Below are 18,388 nucleotides of genomic sequence, written 5' to 3'. Positions count from 1 at the left end.
AAACAACCGTGAAGAAACTCGACACAGAGGAACATAACATGACACTGCCAGTTAGCGTTTGGGAAGTGTTATTGCAGAGCAAACAGTAGGCAGAGGTAGGGATGTCTGACGTTTCGACAGTGTCGAGATCCTGAAGCGCAAGTGTTTCGAAACACCCAGGTCACATGACTAACGTGTTTCAAAACACCAGGTCCTGTACGACTAAAGAAACTCAAAGCATCGGCCATTTCAGAAGCGTTTCGAGACCTGGTGAATCTGCGTTTGACTGACAGGATCTGAGTAAAAAAAAAAAATCCTGCTGGTGTAGGCTAGTGGACCGTGCATGTACACAGAGTAACTGCGCTGCAAATGGTCCGAGTTCAAACCCTGACTCTACAATCACTCATAAATTATGACATGATGTGTTTTATTAGTTACTTTATGACCAAAACAAGATATTTTTATTCACAAAGTATTTATTCAGATGTTAGACTGATGGTAAAACTCAGTTTTATAAATGCATTAGCCTGGATTCGAAACCATAATCTCCGCAGGCTAGTCAGGAACTCTCATTGGTCCACTAAATCACTTGTTAGCTCAACTCAACAACGTGGAGTTTAATACCTCAATTTGTTTACTTGTTTGCTTGCTGAAGCTGTTCCTGAGCAATACACAAAAGTGACCACTAGATGTCACTGTAGAAACGGGTTTCAAAGCTTTGACACATGCTTCGACTGTTTCAGTTTCATGAAGCCTCGCTTTGCCCATCACGATGCAGAAATATAAATGCACGACTACGCACAAGGCTTGTGTCCTGGGTCACATATAAATCAGCCATTAATCTTAATGAATAAATGTGACAGTTTAGTTGTGGTATTGAAGCAGTGCTTAATTTAGTAAAACGTCAGATTTTCTAGCCATCTAATGGTAGCTGAAGTGTCTTGTGCTTTTTAATATGATCATGTGATGTAAAAGGTTTGGTAACATGCTCATCTAATAAATCAGTCAGACAAAAATGTTCATCAGAAAAATTTAATTAGTTCAAAAAATACCTTGAAAAACATCTTCAAATCTAATCTGATAACATGAAGCCGTCTCTAAGTGGGATTTTATAGCAACATTTCAGGAGCGTTTTGTTTCAAAAGGCTTTAAAAACAGTCATTTAATTTAAGTACATGTCAAACTGATTTGATTTGACTGTTTATAATCAGCTACCTAAAAAACAAGCTTGTACACAATCACTAGACGATGCAGCAGGAATTAATCCCAATGTAAAAAATAAACCCTAACCTTCAGTCTTACGATGAAGACAATAAACGCTTACCGCTTCCCATGATGCATGTCATTATGTTTGGCACAAAGTGCAAACGTTTCAGCAAATCAAATATCAGCAATGAGAGCACGTGGCACATTCCCTAGAGAACATTATTTACATCTAGAAATCTTTAGTAAAATGTTAAGATTAAAGCTTTAACAGATGAGCTCCTTCATGATCATTTTAATTTAAGGACACTTGAGTACCACTTTGCATGACTGGGAAATGTTAAATTACTTTATATATATTTACAGCACAACTGATGTTGAGGACTACTCCTGCGCACACACCAATATACAAACATTTACGCTTCATACCTTCGCTTTCAAAAACCCCAAATAACCATGAAAGTAGTGCCTCTGCAGTCCGTACTGCGACCCAATGGAGTTTCAGGGCCGTAGCTGGGTTTTGGAGCGGCAGGCCGATGAGCAGAGGATTCTGGGAAGGAGACGTGTGTTCTGGTGCTGTTTTTGTGGTTCTAGTTCCTCTGCAGTGAGCTCTGGGCAGCCGTGGTGGCGGCGCTAGCGGCTGCACTCTGGAAAGTGCGGTTTGTCAGGACGCCCTGAGAAAACTCCTGCTGCGCTTTCTGGAAACTGGCCCCGGTGCGGCGGTAGTGTGAATGAACCTGGAAACAATCACAGCAGTGATTTTTGTGAATTAAAACAGGCCTAAAGCTGCGCTCACACTGGGCTTTTACTCCTATAATCTTCCATTCATACACACGCGAATGCATCAGAGCGGAAAGGCAGGGTCATGCGTTAAGTTTCGCAGTTCGCTGCGGTGCAAAGCTCAAGCTTGGTGAACTCTGACCGGCGAAATCGCATCGCTTGACTGTGTGAGACCATCGAGGACAAAACAGGACCTCTCTGGACAGAAATTTAAAACATAGAGCAATCGCTCACTAATAATGTCTAATCATCTTGTTTAATCCCGCCCCTTTTCGCAGCGCCGCACGACAGAATTTCGCACCCACAAAGCCCAGTGTGACCGCAGCTTTATACAGAGCCTTGAGGAACATCATTAATAAACAAGACTATTAAATGAAACTAATAACTGTATGAGTGAAATTAAATGGCTGGAGAATTAAAACAGGCCTAATACAAAGCCTTGAGGAACACCAATATATGAAACTAATAAATTTGACTATTAAATAAAAGTATTAAGTGTATGAGTAAAATTATATGACTGTATGATTAAACTTTTTTACTGTATATATATATATATAAATTATCTTTTTTTTGCAAAGGTCTCGGGACGCTTACCATTTTGAGTAAAACCACCGAGAGCGCCGCAGCGGCTGTAAAGAAGGCCGCAACCACCATCATAATGGCTCCCACTGCTTTATTAGAGCCGATCACTGCTATGGCGGAAATCCAGCCGCTGCAAACAAAGCAAACATCAATTACAGCAGGAATATTCTCTTTGTAGCTTCTAACATACATAAACCGTTAATTAGATGCTTACTTTGCATATCATATATTTAGTGGTTTTGTTTAAATGTCATTCAAGATACAGATGAATCATTCCTATAATTTAATATGATTATATAACAACTCTACATGTCAAAGATTTTATGCTGAATTAATATTTCACTGTGTTATGGTCAATTTTAGATTAAACAACACACTAAATTGCTTTATTTTGAACAAAATTGTAAACAAAAAAAATAAGTGCATTAATAAATGAACTGTTTTTGTTTATCGTTTGTTACAGTGTAAAATAGATTTGTTATATGCAATTTCTAAAGCACAAATACACATACAGGTGAAGTCAGAATTATTAGCCCCCCTGTTTATTTTTTTTCCCCAATTTCTGTTTAACGGAGAGCAGATTTCTCCAACACATTTTTAATCATAATAGTTTTAATAACTCATCTCTAATCACTGATTTATTTTATCTTTGTCATGATGACAGTAAATAATATTAGACTAGATATTCTTCAATACACTTCTATACAGCTAAAAGTGACATGTAAAGGCTTAACTAGGGTAATTAGGTTAACTAGGCAGGTTAGGGTAATTAGGCAAGTTATTGTATAATGATGGTTTGTTCTGTAGACTATCAAACAAAAATATTGCTTAAAGGAACTAATAATATTGAAATGGTTTATAAAAAAACTGCTTTTATTCTAGCCGAAATAAAAAGAAAAGATATTATCAGACATGCTGTGAAAATGTCCTTGCTCTGTTAAACATCATTTGGGAAATAATTCTGACTTCAACTGTATATTAAACTGTATAATAAACACCACATTATAGTATTAAACAATCTGTAACTAAAGTATTGTTTTAATTAAGCAAGAAAATAAATATAGTTGCAAATTAAAACTTGTTTAAAATAAATCATGTCGATTTCTGCAGGCACACGACACTGATCTGAGCGGAAAATTAATGTCGGAGTACAGAGAAAGCACTTTTACATGAGGGAGAGTTTGAAGAAGAGCAACAAACTGCAGACAGGAAGCAAGAGTTTTACAGGAAGTCCAGCGGCAGAAAACCGTTAGTGCAGGAAGAGACGCTCGGAGAGACAGGAAGAGAAAAACATCTGAAGGAGAAGAAGAAGACAAACACACTAATCCTCCCGTATCCTTCCAAACACTCAGTCTGGTTGTAGCTAGAAAGGATACAGCTGTGGCCGGATGTTGACCAGAATTATTTACATTATTAAATTACCCAATAAACTCTAACAGTACTGTAAAAACAGTCATTATACTATAGTATTACTCATATTATTTATTAAATTACTCATTAATTGTATTATATTAGCATCTACTCAAACCTCAACCCTCACAGTAATGTAAAAACAGTCATTATACTATAGTATTATTCATATTATTTATTAAATTACCCATTAATTGTATTATATTAGCGTCTACCCAAACCTCAACCCTCACAGTAATGTAAAAACAGTCATTATACTATAGTATTACTCATATTATTTATTAAATTACCCATTAATTGTATTATATTAGCATCTACTCAAACCTCAACCCTCACAGTAATGTAAAAACAGTCATTATACTATAGTATTACTCATATTATTTATTAAATTACCCATTAATTGTATTATATTAGCATCTACTCAAACCTCAACCCTCACAGTAATGTAAAAACAGTCATTATACTATAGTATTACTCATATTATTTATTAAATTACCCATTAATTGTATTATATTAGCGTCTACCCAAACCTCAACCCTCACAGTAATGTAAAAACATTATACTATAGTATTTTGTGTAGTGGATGGATAGTATGTGAATTGGGATGCAGTTTGCAATGTGAAGTGTTACACGAGTGGAGCTGTAGGTGTGCAGAGATGAGGAAAAACAGGCTGATTTCTGTCTTTATTCTCACCTGTTTCCCCATTTGGGAATCCCCACAGCCTGGATCACGGAAACGACGATTTGAGCGAAGAAAACGAAGAAGAAGAAGAAGAAATTGAAGGAGCTGTCAGACCTGGAGAAAGAAGTACATACACAACACTGATCAAATATCAATGCACAGGCTAAAAACAGTTTGTTCTTAATATATTTATTAATTGTTTCCATCCAAAGTTGGCACAAAATTAAAATGACCAGCAATAAAAGCAGGGAAACCGCTGTAGCTTTATTTCATTATTACAGCTATTCACTTTGTTTTGAATATAACATTTTGATGATGGAGTTTTAGTGCAATTAAATGATTAGGGATGACTAGTCGCAAGGGCCAGACAGATTCTGCAGACATGGTGATATTTGAGCACAGAATTTTGTTAAAAATATATGGATTTATGCAGAATGATTTTGGGAGTATCATAACTATAAACCTAATATGTTAAATAAAAAATAATACCTTTTTATTTAATGTTTACTATGCAAATCCAATTAAATCCACTTTATTTGGTAAACAAAGCAAGTCTTTCATATATATTCTATCTAATAAAAGACAATATATTACTATAATACAAGTATTAAAGTAATATAAGTAACAAATATTAAACAATACAAGTGTATTGTAAATAAATCATATGAATATTTCCATATTAGTCAATAATATTACTGAAATGAATTTAAAAGCTGAATAAATATAAATTTACACACATTTACACAAGTAAATAAACAGAAAAATGAAGGGCTAAAATCTGCGGAAATGTGCGCGCTCAGATTCCGTGTGGGCCTACTAATCGCATACAAAATAATAGCTTGCATTTGCATATATATTTCTGTACTGGAGATATTAATAATGTACATATAAATACACACACACATAAATGTGTATACTTTAAAAAAACATTCACATATATTATTTAGACATAATTTTGTTGTATATAAATATTTTATAAATAAATAAATACGACTGACCTGAAGGCTTTATAGACAGGCCTAAACCAGCAGAGGAAGGAGCAGGGAGCGAAGAGGATGAACCAGAGGATGGAGAGGCCGAAGTCAACGCCTGCCTCTGAGTTAGTGGTGAAATCAGCCAGACACGCCAGAACATTCAGAAACAGCGTCACACACTCCCCTGCGCACACACACACAAACATAAATGAAATATTATTATTATATGAAAATATTTTTATTAGTATCATTTTTGTGTTAAAAACATTTGTGTATATCTGAAAAATGGAATTAAGCTATATTAAACATGTAAACTGTAGGAATGAAAATGATCATATGCTTTTGTTTATATGGCAAAACATGTCTTTTTCTCCAAAGGCAAGGCAAGTTTATCTATAGCACATTTCATACACAGTGGCAATTCAAAGTGCTTTACACAAACAAGAATAAAAAAGACAAGTATTAGAAAAATTAAATAAATAAAAAAACAAAGTTATTCAAAACAGATTAAAATGTGTTAAAGCAGGTTATAAAAGAATTTAAAAAAGAAAAGAAAGACTTAATAGTGTGATCTGTCGGCCGTAGCACAGTGCTTATTCAGTAAAGGCACAGCTAAACAGATGTGTGTTCAGTCTTGATTTGAACGTGCCTAATGTTGGAGCACATCTGATCATTTCTGGAAGCTGATTCCAGCAGTGAGGGGCGCTGTTAGTAGCTGAAAGCCGATTCACCCTGCTTTGACTGAACTCTTGGAATTTCTAGTTTATTTGATCCTAAAGATCTGAGTGATCTGTTAGGTTTGTATTCAGTGAGCATATCTATAATGTATTGAGCTCCTAGGCCATTTAGTGATTTACAGAGCAGTAATAATACTTTAAAATCTATTCTGAATGTAACTGGGAGCCAGTGTAAAGACATGAGGACAGGTGTGATGTGCTCTGATTTCCTGGTTCTGGTCAGAATTCTGGCTGCAGCAGTCTGGATGAGCTGTAACTGTCTGACTGTCTTTTTGGGAAGGCCCGTGAGGAGGCCGTTACAGTAATCCACCCTGCTGCTGATAAAAGCATGAACAAGTTTCTCTAAGACTTCACTGGAAACAAAGCATCTAATTCTTGCAATGTTTTTGAGATGATAGTATGCTGATTCACTAAATGCTTTGGAGTCAGATCTGAGTTTCAGTAGTCATGTCAGTCACACCAAGATTCTTGACCTTATTTTTTGTTGTTTGACCCTTAGAGCCAAGATACGCATTCACCTTGAGAACCTCATCTCTGTTCCCAAACACAATCACTTCAGTTTTCTCTTTGTTTAACTGAAGAACGTTTTGGCACATCCAAAGGCAGATACTACTAAGATCAGGGCCTGGTGTGTGGACTTTGGGGGTTTTACGATGTGGTCACATATTGATTAGTCAGGTTGAATGTCTTAGTATTTGTGCTTCGGTCACATGGTCAAAAAAGAGACAAAATCGCTGGGAAACTTTGCTCTGTCTCTTTTCCTGGTCTGCTGTTTCTCTTCTCTTTGCTTTCCTGCTCTGCTCCTCTCCTGATCTGGAGGCTATCTTCTCTGGCTCTACTGCTCTTAGGCTTTCTTTGAGGCCTACCTGCTCTCTCCCTCCCCCTGTCTCTACTTCTACCTCTGGTAACTTTATTTTACATTTAAGCTGGGTACAATTATTATCATGTTTTTATCATTTCATATTTTATCATTTTATAGTTATTTGTAACTAATTCAATTGTAACCATAGAGAATTATTGTCATTAAATCATCTCATTATCAAGTATTTGTGAATTACTTTTGATTTAACGTCAACATATAATTGCTCCATATTTCAATACAATACAATCATATAATATCAACGCTCTCCCACATTTTTAGCTATTAATACTGCCCTTATTTCTGTTTTGGTATAAGATTGCAGAAGAATGGTTTGACTAGAAACATACAGTTTTTTCCCATCATGCTGATGACTTTTTAGTCGCTCGGCAGAACTACAGTTATCTTACAGGTATCTTTATCAATATGATATTGTTTTATATACACACATATATACATATCAAATATGTTTACATCAATATTTCTTTGTTAGTTATAGTTATACTAAAAACAATAAACGGAAATCTAAAAGAAGCAGAAATAATACACAATAATATGCAAATGAAATAAAAATAAAATAAAGCTAAACAGAAATATTTTACAAACAAATGAAAACTAAAATACAAATATAATTATTAAAAACTTAATTAGCATGTAAATAATACAAAAATAACTTGTTATATTTAATATTCATTTAATAAGAAAATAAAATGAGAATTAATTGGGTGAAAAGTTCATATTTGTTTGATCTATTTTAGATTTGGTATATACAATTTTCCAGCTGAAACAACAGGCCTGGGCGAATCGTTCAGAATAAGACTGATGATACGTGCTAGTAAATGAAAGTGTGTGCGCTCATGATGTGTGTCTGGGCCTGTACACTCACACATCCACAGGTAGTAGATCATCTTGCAGAGGCGCTGGTGCTCCTGTGGGATCTCCTCAGAGAAGTCCTGGTAGAAGCACGGCTGGATGGGAAAACGCTTGGGCAGGGGAGGCCAGTTGTTCTGTTTGCCTGAGGAGAACCACACACGCATTTCCCACAATCCTCAGCTACAACATGTCAGCCAGTAACAACAAATATATGGCTTTCACACCACATACTTATAGCAACTAGAAAATAGGCCGGTCCTGCAAGAAGTGGCCCAGGTGGAACTTGAATTCTGGGCGTACAGGCCTGCTGTAACTGTACGTTTGGGTATGCATGTCTATTAGTGAGTGTGTGTGTGTGTGTGCATTTGTGCATGCATATATGTGTATGTGTGTTTGTGCATGCATGTGTTTTTGTGCATACATGTGTATTTGTGTGTGTAAGTTCGTGCATCTGTATTAGTGTGTGTGTGTGTATGTGTGTGTGTGTGCATATGTATTAGCGTGTGTGCATTTGTGCATATGTGTGTATTTGTATGACTGCATCTGTATTAGTGTGTGTGTGTGTGTGTGTGTGTGCGTGTGTGTGTGTGTGTGTGTGTGTGTGTGTGCATGTCTATTAGTTTGTGCATGCATATGTGTATGCATGAGGTGTGTGCGCATGTGTTTTAGAGTGTTTTCATGAGCATGCATGTGTGAGTGTATTTGTGCACAAATGTGTATTAGTGTGGGTTTGGGTGAGTATTAACGTATGTGTGTGTTTGTGCATGCATGTGTGTGTGTGTTTTTGTGCATGCATGTGTATTAGTCTGTGTGTGTGTGTGTGTGTGTGTGTGTGTATTTGTGCATACATGTGTATTTGTGTGTGTGTATGAGTTTGTGCATGCATATTTATTAGTGTGTGTGTGTGTGTGTGTGTGTGTGTGTGTGTGTGTGTGTGTGTGTGTGTGTGTGTGTGTGTGTGTGTGTGTGTGTGTGTGTGTGTGTGTATTTGTGCGTGTATAAGTTTGTGTGTGTGCATTTGTGCATACATGTGTATTTGTGTGTGTATAAGTTTGTGTGTGTGCATTTGTGCATGCATGTGTATTTGTGTGTGTATGAGTTTGTGCATGCATGTTTATTAGTATGTGTGTGTGTGTTTGTGTGTATTTGTGCATACATGTGTATTTGTGTGTGTGTATGAGTTTGTGCATGCATATTTATTAGTGTGTGTGTGTGTGTGTGTGTGCATATGTATTAGGGTGTGTGTATTTGTGCATACATGTGTATTTGTGTGTATGTCTGTGCATCTGTATTAGTGTGTGTACATGCATGTGTATGAGTTTGTGCATGCATGTCTTTTAGTGTGTGTGAGTGTGTTTGTGCATGCATATATATCTATGTGTGATTGTGCATCCATGTACATGTGTGTGTGTGTGCATGTGTATTAGTGTATGTGCATTTGTATTTGTGATACATGTGTATTTGCGTGTGTATGAGTTCATGCATCTGTATTAGTGTGTGTGCGTTTGTGCATGCATGTATAATTGTGCGTGTGTATGTATGAGTTTGTGCATGTATGCATTTTTATGTGTATGTGCATGTGTATATGCATATGTGTGTGCACATGTTTTATTAGTGTGTGTATCTTTGTGCATGCATGACTATTAGTGAGTGTGTGTTTGTGCATGCATGTGTATTGGTATGCGTTTGTGCATATATTCACATTAGTGTGTATGTGTATCAGTGAGCTCTACAGTTCTTGTTCTGTTCTCTTCAGCCATGTGTGTGTGTGTGTGTGTACCTGTGGGCACTCCTCTGCTCTGCAGTTCTTGTTCTCTTCTCTCCAGCTCTGCTGCTTTTCTCTCCAGCTCCTCCTGTTGTTTGATCAGACTGGCCTGCGCAGCTGCAGCTGTGGCCTGCACATACACACACACACACACACACACACATTAAAACCGCTTACAGATACTCAATGACAGTGTGTTGTTTGACGCTGACCTGTGGACTGGGCTCGACTGACGGCTGCAGGACAGCGGGTTGAGTCGGAGTGCTGAATGCTGGAGTAGTGGATCCCTGATGGGAAAAAAATCAATCACAATTACTGACATTTGAATTCATTTCATTATTACTCATATTAAAATAGTATTTTTCATTATATAGCTGTTATATATATATAGTTATATATATATATATATATATATATATCTGTCAATATGACTACAAAATGATAATACACTCAAATTAATTATTATTATTTAATGCAATGTTTTCTAGTGCTACTACATGGATCCAGACCATCTGCAATACTCTTATATACAGTGCATTCGGAAAGTATTGATAGCGCTTCACTTTTTCTACATTTTTCCACATTTTTTTTTGTTACAGCCTTATTCCAAAATGGATTAAATTCATTTATTTCCTCAAAATTCTACCCACAATCCCCCATAATGACAATGTGAAAAAAGAGTTTATGAAATTGTTAAAAATTTATCAAAAATAAAAAAGCTGAAAGATCATGTACATCAGTATTCACAGCCTTTGTCGTGAAGCTCTAAATTGAGCTCGGGTACATTCTGTTTCCACTGATCATTCTTGAGATGTTTCAGCAGCTTCATTGGAGTTCACCTGTGGTCAATTCTGTTGATTGAACATGATTTGAAAAGGCATACACCTGTCTATATAAGCTCCCAGGGTTGACAGTGCATGTCAAAGCACAAACCAAGCATGAAGACAAAGGAATTGTCTGTAGACCTCCGAGACAGGATTGTGTCGAGGCACAGGTCTGGGGAAGGTTACAGAAACATTTCTGCTGCTCTGAAAGTTCCAATGAGCACAGAGGTCTCCATCATCCATAAGTGGAAGATGGAACCACCAGAACTCTTTCTAGAGCTGGCCGGCCATCTAAGCTGAGAGATCGGGAGAGAAAGGCCTTAGTCAGGGAGGTGATCAATAACCCGATGGTCTAACTCTGTCTAAGCTCCAGCGTTCTTCTGTGGAGAGAGGAGAGCCTGAAAGAAGGACAACCATCTGTGCAGCAATTCACCAATCAGGCCTGTATGGTAGAGTGGCCAGACTGAAGCCACTCCCCGCCTGGAATTTGCCAAAAGGCATCTGAAGGACTCTCAGACCATCAGAAACTAAACTCTCTGGTCTGATGAGACTCAAATTGAACTCTTTGTAGTGAATGCCAGCCGTTACGTTTGGAGAAAACCAGGCAGCGCTCATCGCCAGGCTAATACCCATCCTACAGTTAAGCATGGTGGCGGCAGCATCATGCTGTGGGGATGTTTTTCTAGAAGACTAGTCAGGATAGAGGGAAAGATGAATGCAGCAATGTACAGAGACATCCTGAATCAAAACCTGCTTCAGAGTGCTTATTATGGGGTATTGTGTGTAGAATTTTGAAGAAGTAAATGAATTGAATCCATTTTGGAATAAGGCTGTAACATAAAAACTGTGGGGGAAAAGTGAAGCGCTATGAATACTTTCTGGATGCACTGTATGTGCTTCAGACTCACCTGATTCCCATCCGGAAACGGACTGAAGCTTTCAATGTGATCCACTCCAGAGTTTGTCACCTGAGTGACAGACGGATCCTGAGGACAAAACACAACATTAGATTATTTATTAATAATAATAATAATAATAATAATAATAATAATAATAATAATAATAATATATCCATTATTATCCTGACTTTTTGGACACTAAAGGCTGTATATTAAACCAATTTTACAGTTATTTACAAAAGCAAAAAATGTTTCACAAAATACTTTTATAGCATATTTATAACATTAAATACTAAAAGTGATGATTATTACTATTAATGATAACATTCATTCATTTTCCTTCAGCCTAATCCCTTAATTCATCAGGGGTCGCCACAGCGGAATAAACTGCCAACTTATCCAGCATATGTTTTATGTAGCAGATGCCCTTCCAGCTGCAACCCAGCACTGGGAAACACCCATACACTCTCACATTCACACACACACTAATACACTACGGCCAATTTAGCCTATTTAATTCACCTATGGCGCATGTGTTTGGACTGTGGGGCAAACCGGAGCACCCGGAGCAAACCCACGCCAACACGAGGAGAACATGCAAACTCCACACAGAAATGCCAACTGACCCAGCCGAGGCTCAAACCAGCGACCTTCTTGCTGTGAGGCAACAGTGCTAACCACTGAGCCACCGTGTTGCCATCAGACATTAAACACATTTGAACAATTATCATTTTAATAATGAAATATGATGATTACTGCTATAAATAAGCTACAAATTAAGATTATTCTTACAATTTGTTTTGATGATCTTTCAAATCTTTTTAAAATCGATGTTTTTTTAGTTAAATGTCATCGTAATAAACATATATAAATTATTCATGCATTATTATATCATGCACTAAGCCTGACTGAACAATGCGATAAACGAGAGCGTCACTAGTGTTTATTGAGTCACATGGCTCCTTTACAATACAGTGACATCATCATCGTCATCATCATCACAGACAGATTGATATGCAACAACCAACACCTCTGTGGACACAATGAGGAAGCAAACCTCTGAAATCAGCACTGATTGATTCACACACTCCTCAAGATTTCTCACACAGATCAGCACAGTGTTAATATACTTCAGCATGTCGTTATGAGGAAAACACAAGCACTGTTTGCACATGCAAAAGCTGGTGTTCAGGCCACCGAGTTATTCTTCAATAAAGGCAAATGAGAAGTACAGCATGATCATGTCCAAAGTGCATGTAGGAAACTCTGATTATTAATGTCAATCTGCTGTATTGTGCTGAAGAGACGCTCATAAAAGATGACAGACGCGAAACTTCCTTTATCCAGAGCAACAAACAGACGTTATTCAGAGCATTTAACACACGTCCTCATCAGAAAAGCCTGTTTTCTTGTTATGAACAGAGAGAAGTACTGAAATGAGTGACATGAGCAACTATGAATATGCAATAATTGTTTCTGTCTACGACAAACACACCTGCAGTTCTTCCCACATGCAGGCTTACTCATTCAACACACACACACACACTCAAACACACACATTCACTCACACACACATGCATGCACTCACACAAAATACGAGAAATTCACTGTAAATAGTTTCAACTTTTGACTGCAAAAATTCAGAAAAAGTTAAATAAATAAAATTTGAGGTAAAAAAAAAAAGATTTCATACATATAATTTATTTTTGTACTTAAATACCTAATAATTTATATTGTTTATAATATTAAACGTGAAGCCATGTCAGTATTTTAACTTAATATAATTGTACTGCCATTTTTTTTCAAAGGGCAAAAAGAAAAAATAAATAAATATATACTTTATTATATTATATATAATTTATTATAGATGTAAAGTAGATACCTGTTCAAATTAGAGCGGCACGATTCAGGCTAAAATGAAAATCGCAGTTTTTTTTGCTTCAAATAAAGATCAGGATTTTCTCACAATTCTGTAGATGTAAAATAAAGGTTAATCTGCAATTATTATTGTTTTTTCTCAAACATATGGTAAAACAACAATAATAATATTATGTGTAGCTCTACTGGTTTCTATAAATAATTCTATTCTACTTATAATAATTCTGATGTTGAGTTATGTTTGAGATATAGGCCTATGCTTGCAATCTGTCATTAACAACATTATTAGACCATTTAATTCACTGGTAAAATCAACATTATATAGGCTAGAGTAGTTCTACTGACGCTGTAAACATTTATTTTCATGCACAACTGTGTGTTCGCTATGAAAGAAAAACATATCAAATGCTTGCCATAATCCTAACTCCAAAATGCGATATGATTATTTAAATAATGTGCACGCTTTCGGTTTCATTTTCACTGCTAATTGCTGTTCATACTTCGCGCACGACTCTCAAACGATCACTCAGTGCCACAAACTGAATATTATTTACAACTGTATTAGCTGTTACTCACAGCCTATGCAGGTTCTGTTCACTAAAGTAGACGCGTCTATCATTAAGTAGGGCCCGCCCTCTCTGTGATAACAGCTCACAGTCAGCAGCTCACATCACGTGTGATTTCCCGGCCGCGAATACAGCATTATATGAAGACAGAAATGACATTTTTAGGTAAATTATATCTTATAAATACAGTATGTGACTCTTCTAACATCATTTGGAGGTGTTCATGTCGCTGAGGAATGTGTGTGAAACAATGAAAAGACTCGTGCAGCCGCCTTTGCTTCTGTCCTGAACTTGAAAATATGATTGACAGAATCGTAGAAATGCTGGATTAAGATCGTCTAGGGGGTCGAATCGAGATCGCCATCTTTTTTCGATTAATTGTGCAGCTCTAGTTACATTTATTTTTTTTTTTTGCAGTTTGAATTTACTTTACTTCCATTACTACATTAAAATGTATTTAATTACGATATCATTTTAATTACTATAGTAAAATATTTCAAAAGTATTTTAAAAATAATAGCATTAATATTAGTACTAGCATGTTTAAATTAAATCATGAAACTTTTAATGTGCAAAACTGCAGGAGAATTTAAATAATAAAACATATGATAAAATAATATAATAAAATTATATATAAAATAATATAATAAAATTATATATACAATAATATAATAAAATTATATATAAAATAATATAATGAAATTATATATAAAATAATATAATAAAATTATATATAAAATTATATAATAAAATTATATATAAAATAATATAATAAAATTATATATACAATAATATAATAAAATTATATATACAATAATATAATAAAATTATATATAAAATAATATAATGAAATTATATATTAAATAATATAATAAAATTTTATATATATATATATATATATATATATATATATATATATATATATATATATATAAATAATAATAAATATATATGACTTTATTATAAATGTAAATCAGATGCCTGTTCAATAATTGTTTTTATAAAATAACAAATTTTTTTGCAGTTTGAAACAAATTACTACATTTAAATATGTTTAATTACTATAATAAAATATTGTAATATTTATTTTATTTATTTAATTATTTATTTTAATATAATAATTTAATATTAAGTTTCATATTAAAGTATATTAATATAAAGTGTTTATATTAAGTATTTTAAAGTAATAGCATTATTATTAGTATTAGCATCTTTAAATTAAATTATAAAACGTAATATGTAAAACTGCAAGATAATTTCAAAAATATAATATAATATAATAAAATAAAAACAAAATATAATGTATAAAAATATTATATAATAAAATAAAATATAATAAGATAATAAAATAAAGTAAAATAAAAAATATATTATAAAACTGTATATAATATTTACATATTTTTTAATTAATTCACATATAGAGAAACAATGTGCATTGAGTGTGTCATGAGGTTTACAGTCACATGCCTCAATAACAATGCAGTGACATCATCACACAGAGATTAATAAGTCGCAGACATGCATATATTAAACAATAAACCATGTTAATATTAGTTTTAGAACAAATTTCTACTCTTTATTATTAAACGTCTTAAACTACTAACTAAGTTTATCTCAATCATAAACTATTGCTTGATTCTTGGCTCAATAACTGACACATAATTCAAGATGAACTGATCTGAGATCTGAAGTTTCACCTACTCATGTCTTATCAGAAAAATCCAGTTTATCAGCAAGATTTCTGCCTTGCTCCTCTGGCAATAACACTCAACAGATAATATGATGCATGCTCTGAAATATGATATACAATGTGTTAATTGTTTGTGGATAAAACCCAATAGTGTGTGTGTCTCGAAATGTGAATTGTTGTGGAGTTTGTGCTGGGTTTGGCTTCGAGTGAGAGCAGGAGAATCTGACAGGAATGTTTGCTTTATTCAGAAGTCAATATTTCTGCTGCATTACAGGATGAGCAAACAGATGGAAACTATAGCAGACTCCAGACCAGGAGAAAAACAATGAGTAAAAACACAAAAGACGAGTCTGTGGGAGACATTCAGCAGCTTACGCTTCAATACTTTCATTTAATATTTCACAATATTACTGTATTCACCTTCAAACAAATGCAGCTCGATGGGCATTATAGAGTTCTATAAATAATAGCATTGACCAATCTCAAATAATAATAATTGTATTGATTTAATAATAAAAATAATAAAATTATAATACAATAATTGATTTAATAACTGAAAAATTATTATAATAATATATTAATTGTTTTGATAATATAATAATTATAATAATATAAATATTACTTGATTTAATAATAGAAAATAATAATTATTTCAATATAAATATAATACAATAATTGATTTATTAACAGAAAATAATAATTATAATAATATAAATAGATTAATTGATTTAATAATATAATAATTATAATAATATCAATTTAATATAATTTACTTAATATAACAATTATGATAATATATATATAAAATAATAATTGACTTAATATAATTTATACATTATCATTTTATAATAATGACTTTTATTACAAATCTATCTAATATCCAGTTAATATTTATTTATATTAGCGTAATAAAAATGTATAAGTAATATATCTATCTCAGTGCATTAACGACTGTACAACTGGGGATTTTAATAATGCATTAGTTAATGTTGAACTACGATTATTAATACCTGTTGTATTAATAATAAGATTGTTTATTTAGTTCGCGCTAATAAACAAATGAATAATGGACTATTATCTTAAAGGGGAGCTATTACGCAAAAATCACTTTAATAAGGAGTTTAAACGCAGTTGTGCAGCAACAGTCTGTGAATACAACAAGCTGCTAATGGTAAAAAAAATGTATTAATCTTATTTTTTATAACCACACTTGATAAAAACTCTGCAGAAACACTTTATTGGTATACTCCCTTGGTATGTGGCATCAGAGGGGGAAGCCCCGCCCACTAGTGACCATCTCTGACTCATTAACATATGACAGTCTTGTTTTTGAATCGGCCACTATCCTGACACATAGGCATTTGTAACTCCGCCCACTTTTAAAAACAGCACAGTCTCATTTGAATTTAAAGCGACAATCACTAAAACACCACACAATTAGGAAAAAAGGCTAAAAGGGTCAGTTTCAAAAAGTTATACAACATTATTGGTGTGTTATTTTGAGCTGAAACTTCACAAGCACACTAAAGGGACTTATTTTACATCTTGTAAAAAGCAGGTCCACTATAAGTGTTTCCCAAAAAATACTGGTTATGCTTATGAAATGCGAGGTTTTGGCGCACAGGTGATCTAGTCAGACGTTATTGTTGCAGCTCTTTCCTCTGTTGTGACACTTAACAGGAGTGGCGCTTAGGCCTTCAGCGAGTCACCAAACCAAACACACACGCTTAACCTGAGACTACTGACCAGCTTAACTAATTTAACTAGCAGCATAGCCACCATGACACGTCAACAACCGAACCGAGCTCATGTGAACCCAAACCAAATTAACAGCTCAAACTTCAGCTCAAACGAGCTCAGAAACGCGTCTCCTGCCACCCGCTCCAGTCTCACCTGGAAGGGATTGACGTCGACTGGATCTGCGAACGGGTTTGAGTCAAATCCCGACATTGTGATGGATTTTATCCGCCTTTATTTAGTCCAAACTGAGCGGCACCGGAGCTGCGATCGCTGCCGTTTCCTCTCTTCACTTCCGTAGTGAGAGCGCGACGCGCATGCGCTGCTGTGCTGATCAGCGACGTCATCAGCAGACGTAAACGTAGACCTTTATATTCGGAATCAAAAAGAGTGGGATTTATATAGAATTTTATCTTATTTGTTACATTTTCTGTTCATAAAGGTAGAAGGAATAATAGTAAACCTTGTTTGGTAGATTTTCATCTATATATGGACTCTTTTCATTAGTAAAACATGGGAAGATGTAACTATTACACTAAAATATATATATATACACACACACAAACATATATATTCTGCACTATTACAAAATATTTGGACTTATAAGCTATATATATAAGAAACATTTCATTTGTATATTTTTTATGAATAAAGGTGATGAGGGTTTATGAAGGTAATAATTGATAAAAAGGACCAAAATTATATTTTAGTTTTGGAATTTGTGGTCATCTGGTTAAATTTAAAAGTTGATTTGTTTTATTTATAGATCCATGTTTCAACAAGATAGAAAAAATAAATCGTGAATCAAATTTATTGATTTTATTGAGAAAAATCTATCATTATAAAACATGCCTGCTAAGGATTTAATTAATTTTTTTATTATTAATTAGGTAGTTCATTCGTTTTATACATGAGTTTAACTAAAATTACATTGTTTTGTAAAATGTAAA

The 18,388-nt window shown here is 34.3% G+C and overlaps 1 protein-coding gene across 1 annotated transcript; it reads right to left on the bottom strand.

The window, feature by feature from the left end:
• Positions 1–997: 997 nt before the first annotated feature.
• scamp2 (secretory carrier membrane protein 2) lies at positions 998–17,743 on the bottom strand. The gene is made up of 9 exons (XM_056452014.1): positions 17,595–17,743; positions 11,577–11,654; positions 10,057–10,131; positions 9,860–9,974; positions 8,093–8,221; positions 5,635–5,794; positions 4,649–4,750; positions 2,557–2,674; positions 998–1,919 (listed from the first exon to the last, which is right to left on the bottom strand). The coding sequence occupies exons 1-9, from the start codon at positions 17,649–17,651 to the stop codon at positions 1,773–1,775; spliced, it is 981 nt and encodes a 326-aa protein (XP_056307989.1). The 5' UTR covers positions 17,652–17,743; the 3' UTR covers positions 998–1,772.
• Positions 17,744–18,388: the final 645 nt, after the last annotated feature.

Source organism: Danio aesculapii, chromosome 25, assembly GCF_903798145.1.
Source record: "Danio aesculapii chromosome 25, fDanAes4.1, whole genome shotgun sequence".
Classification (NCBI taxonomy): Eukaryota; Metazoa; Chordata; class Actinopteri; order Cypriniformes; family Danionidae; genus Danio; species Danio aesculapii.
Note: the sequence above shows the minus strand (reverse complement) of the source record. Positions and strands in the feature narration are given on the sequence as shown.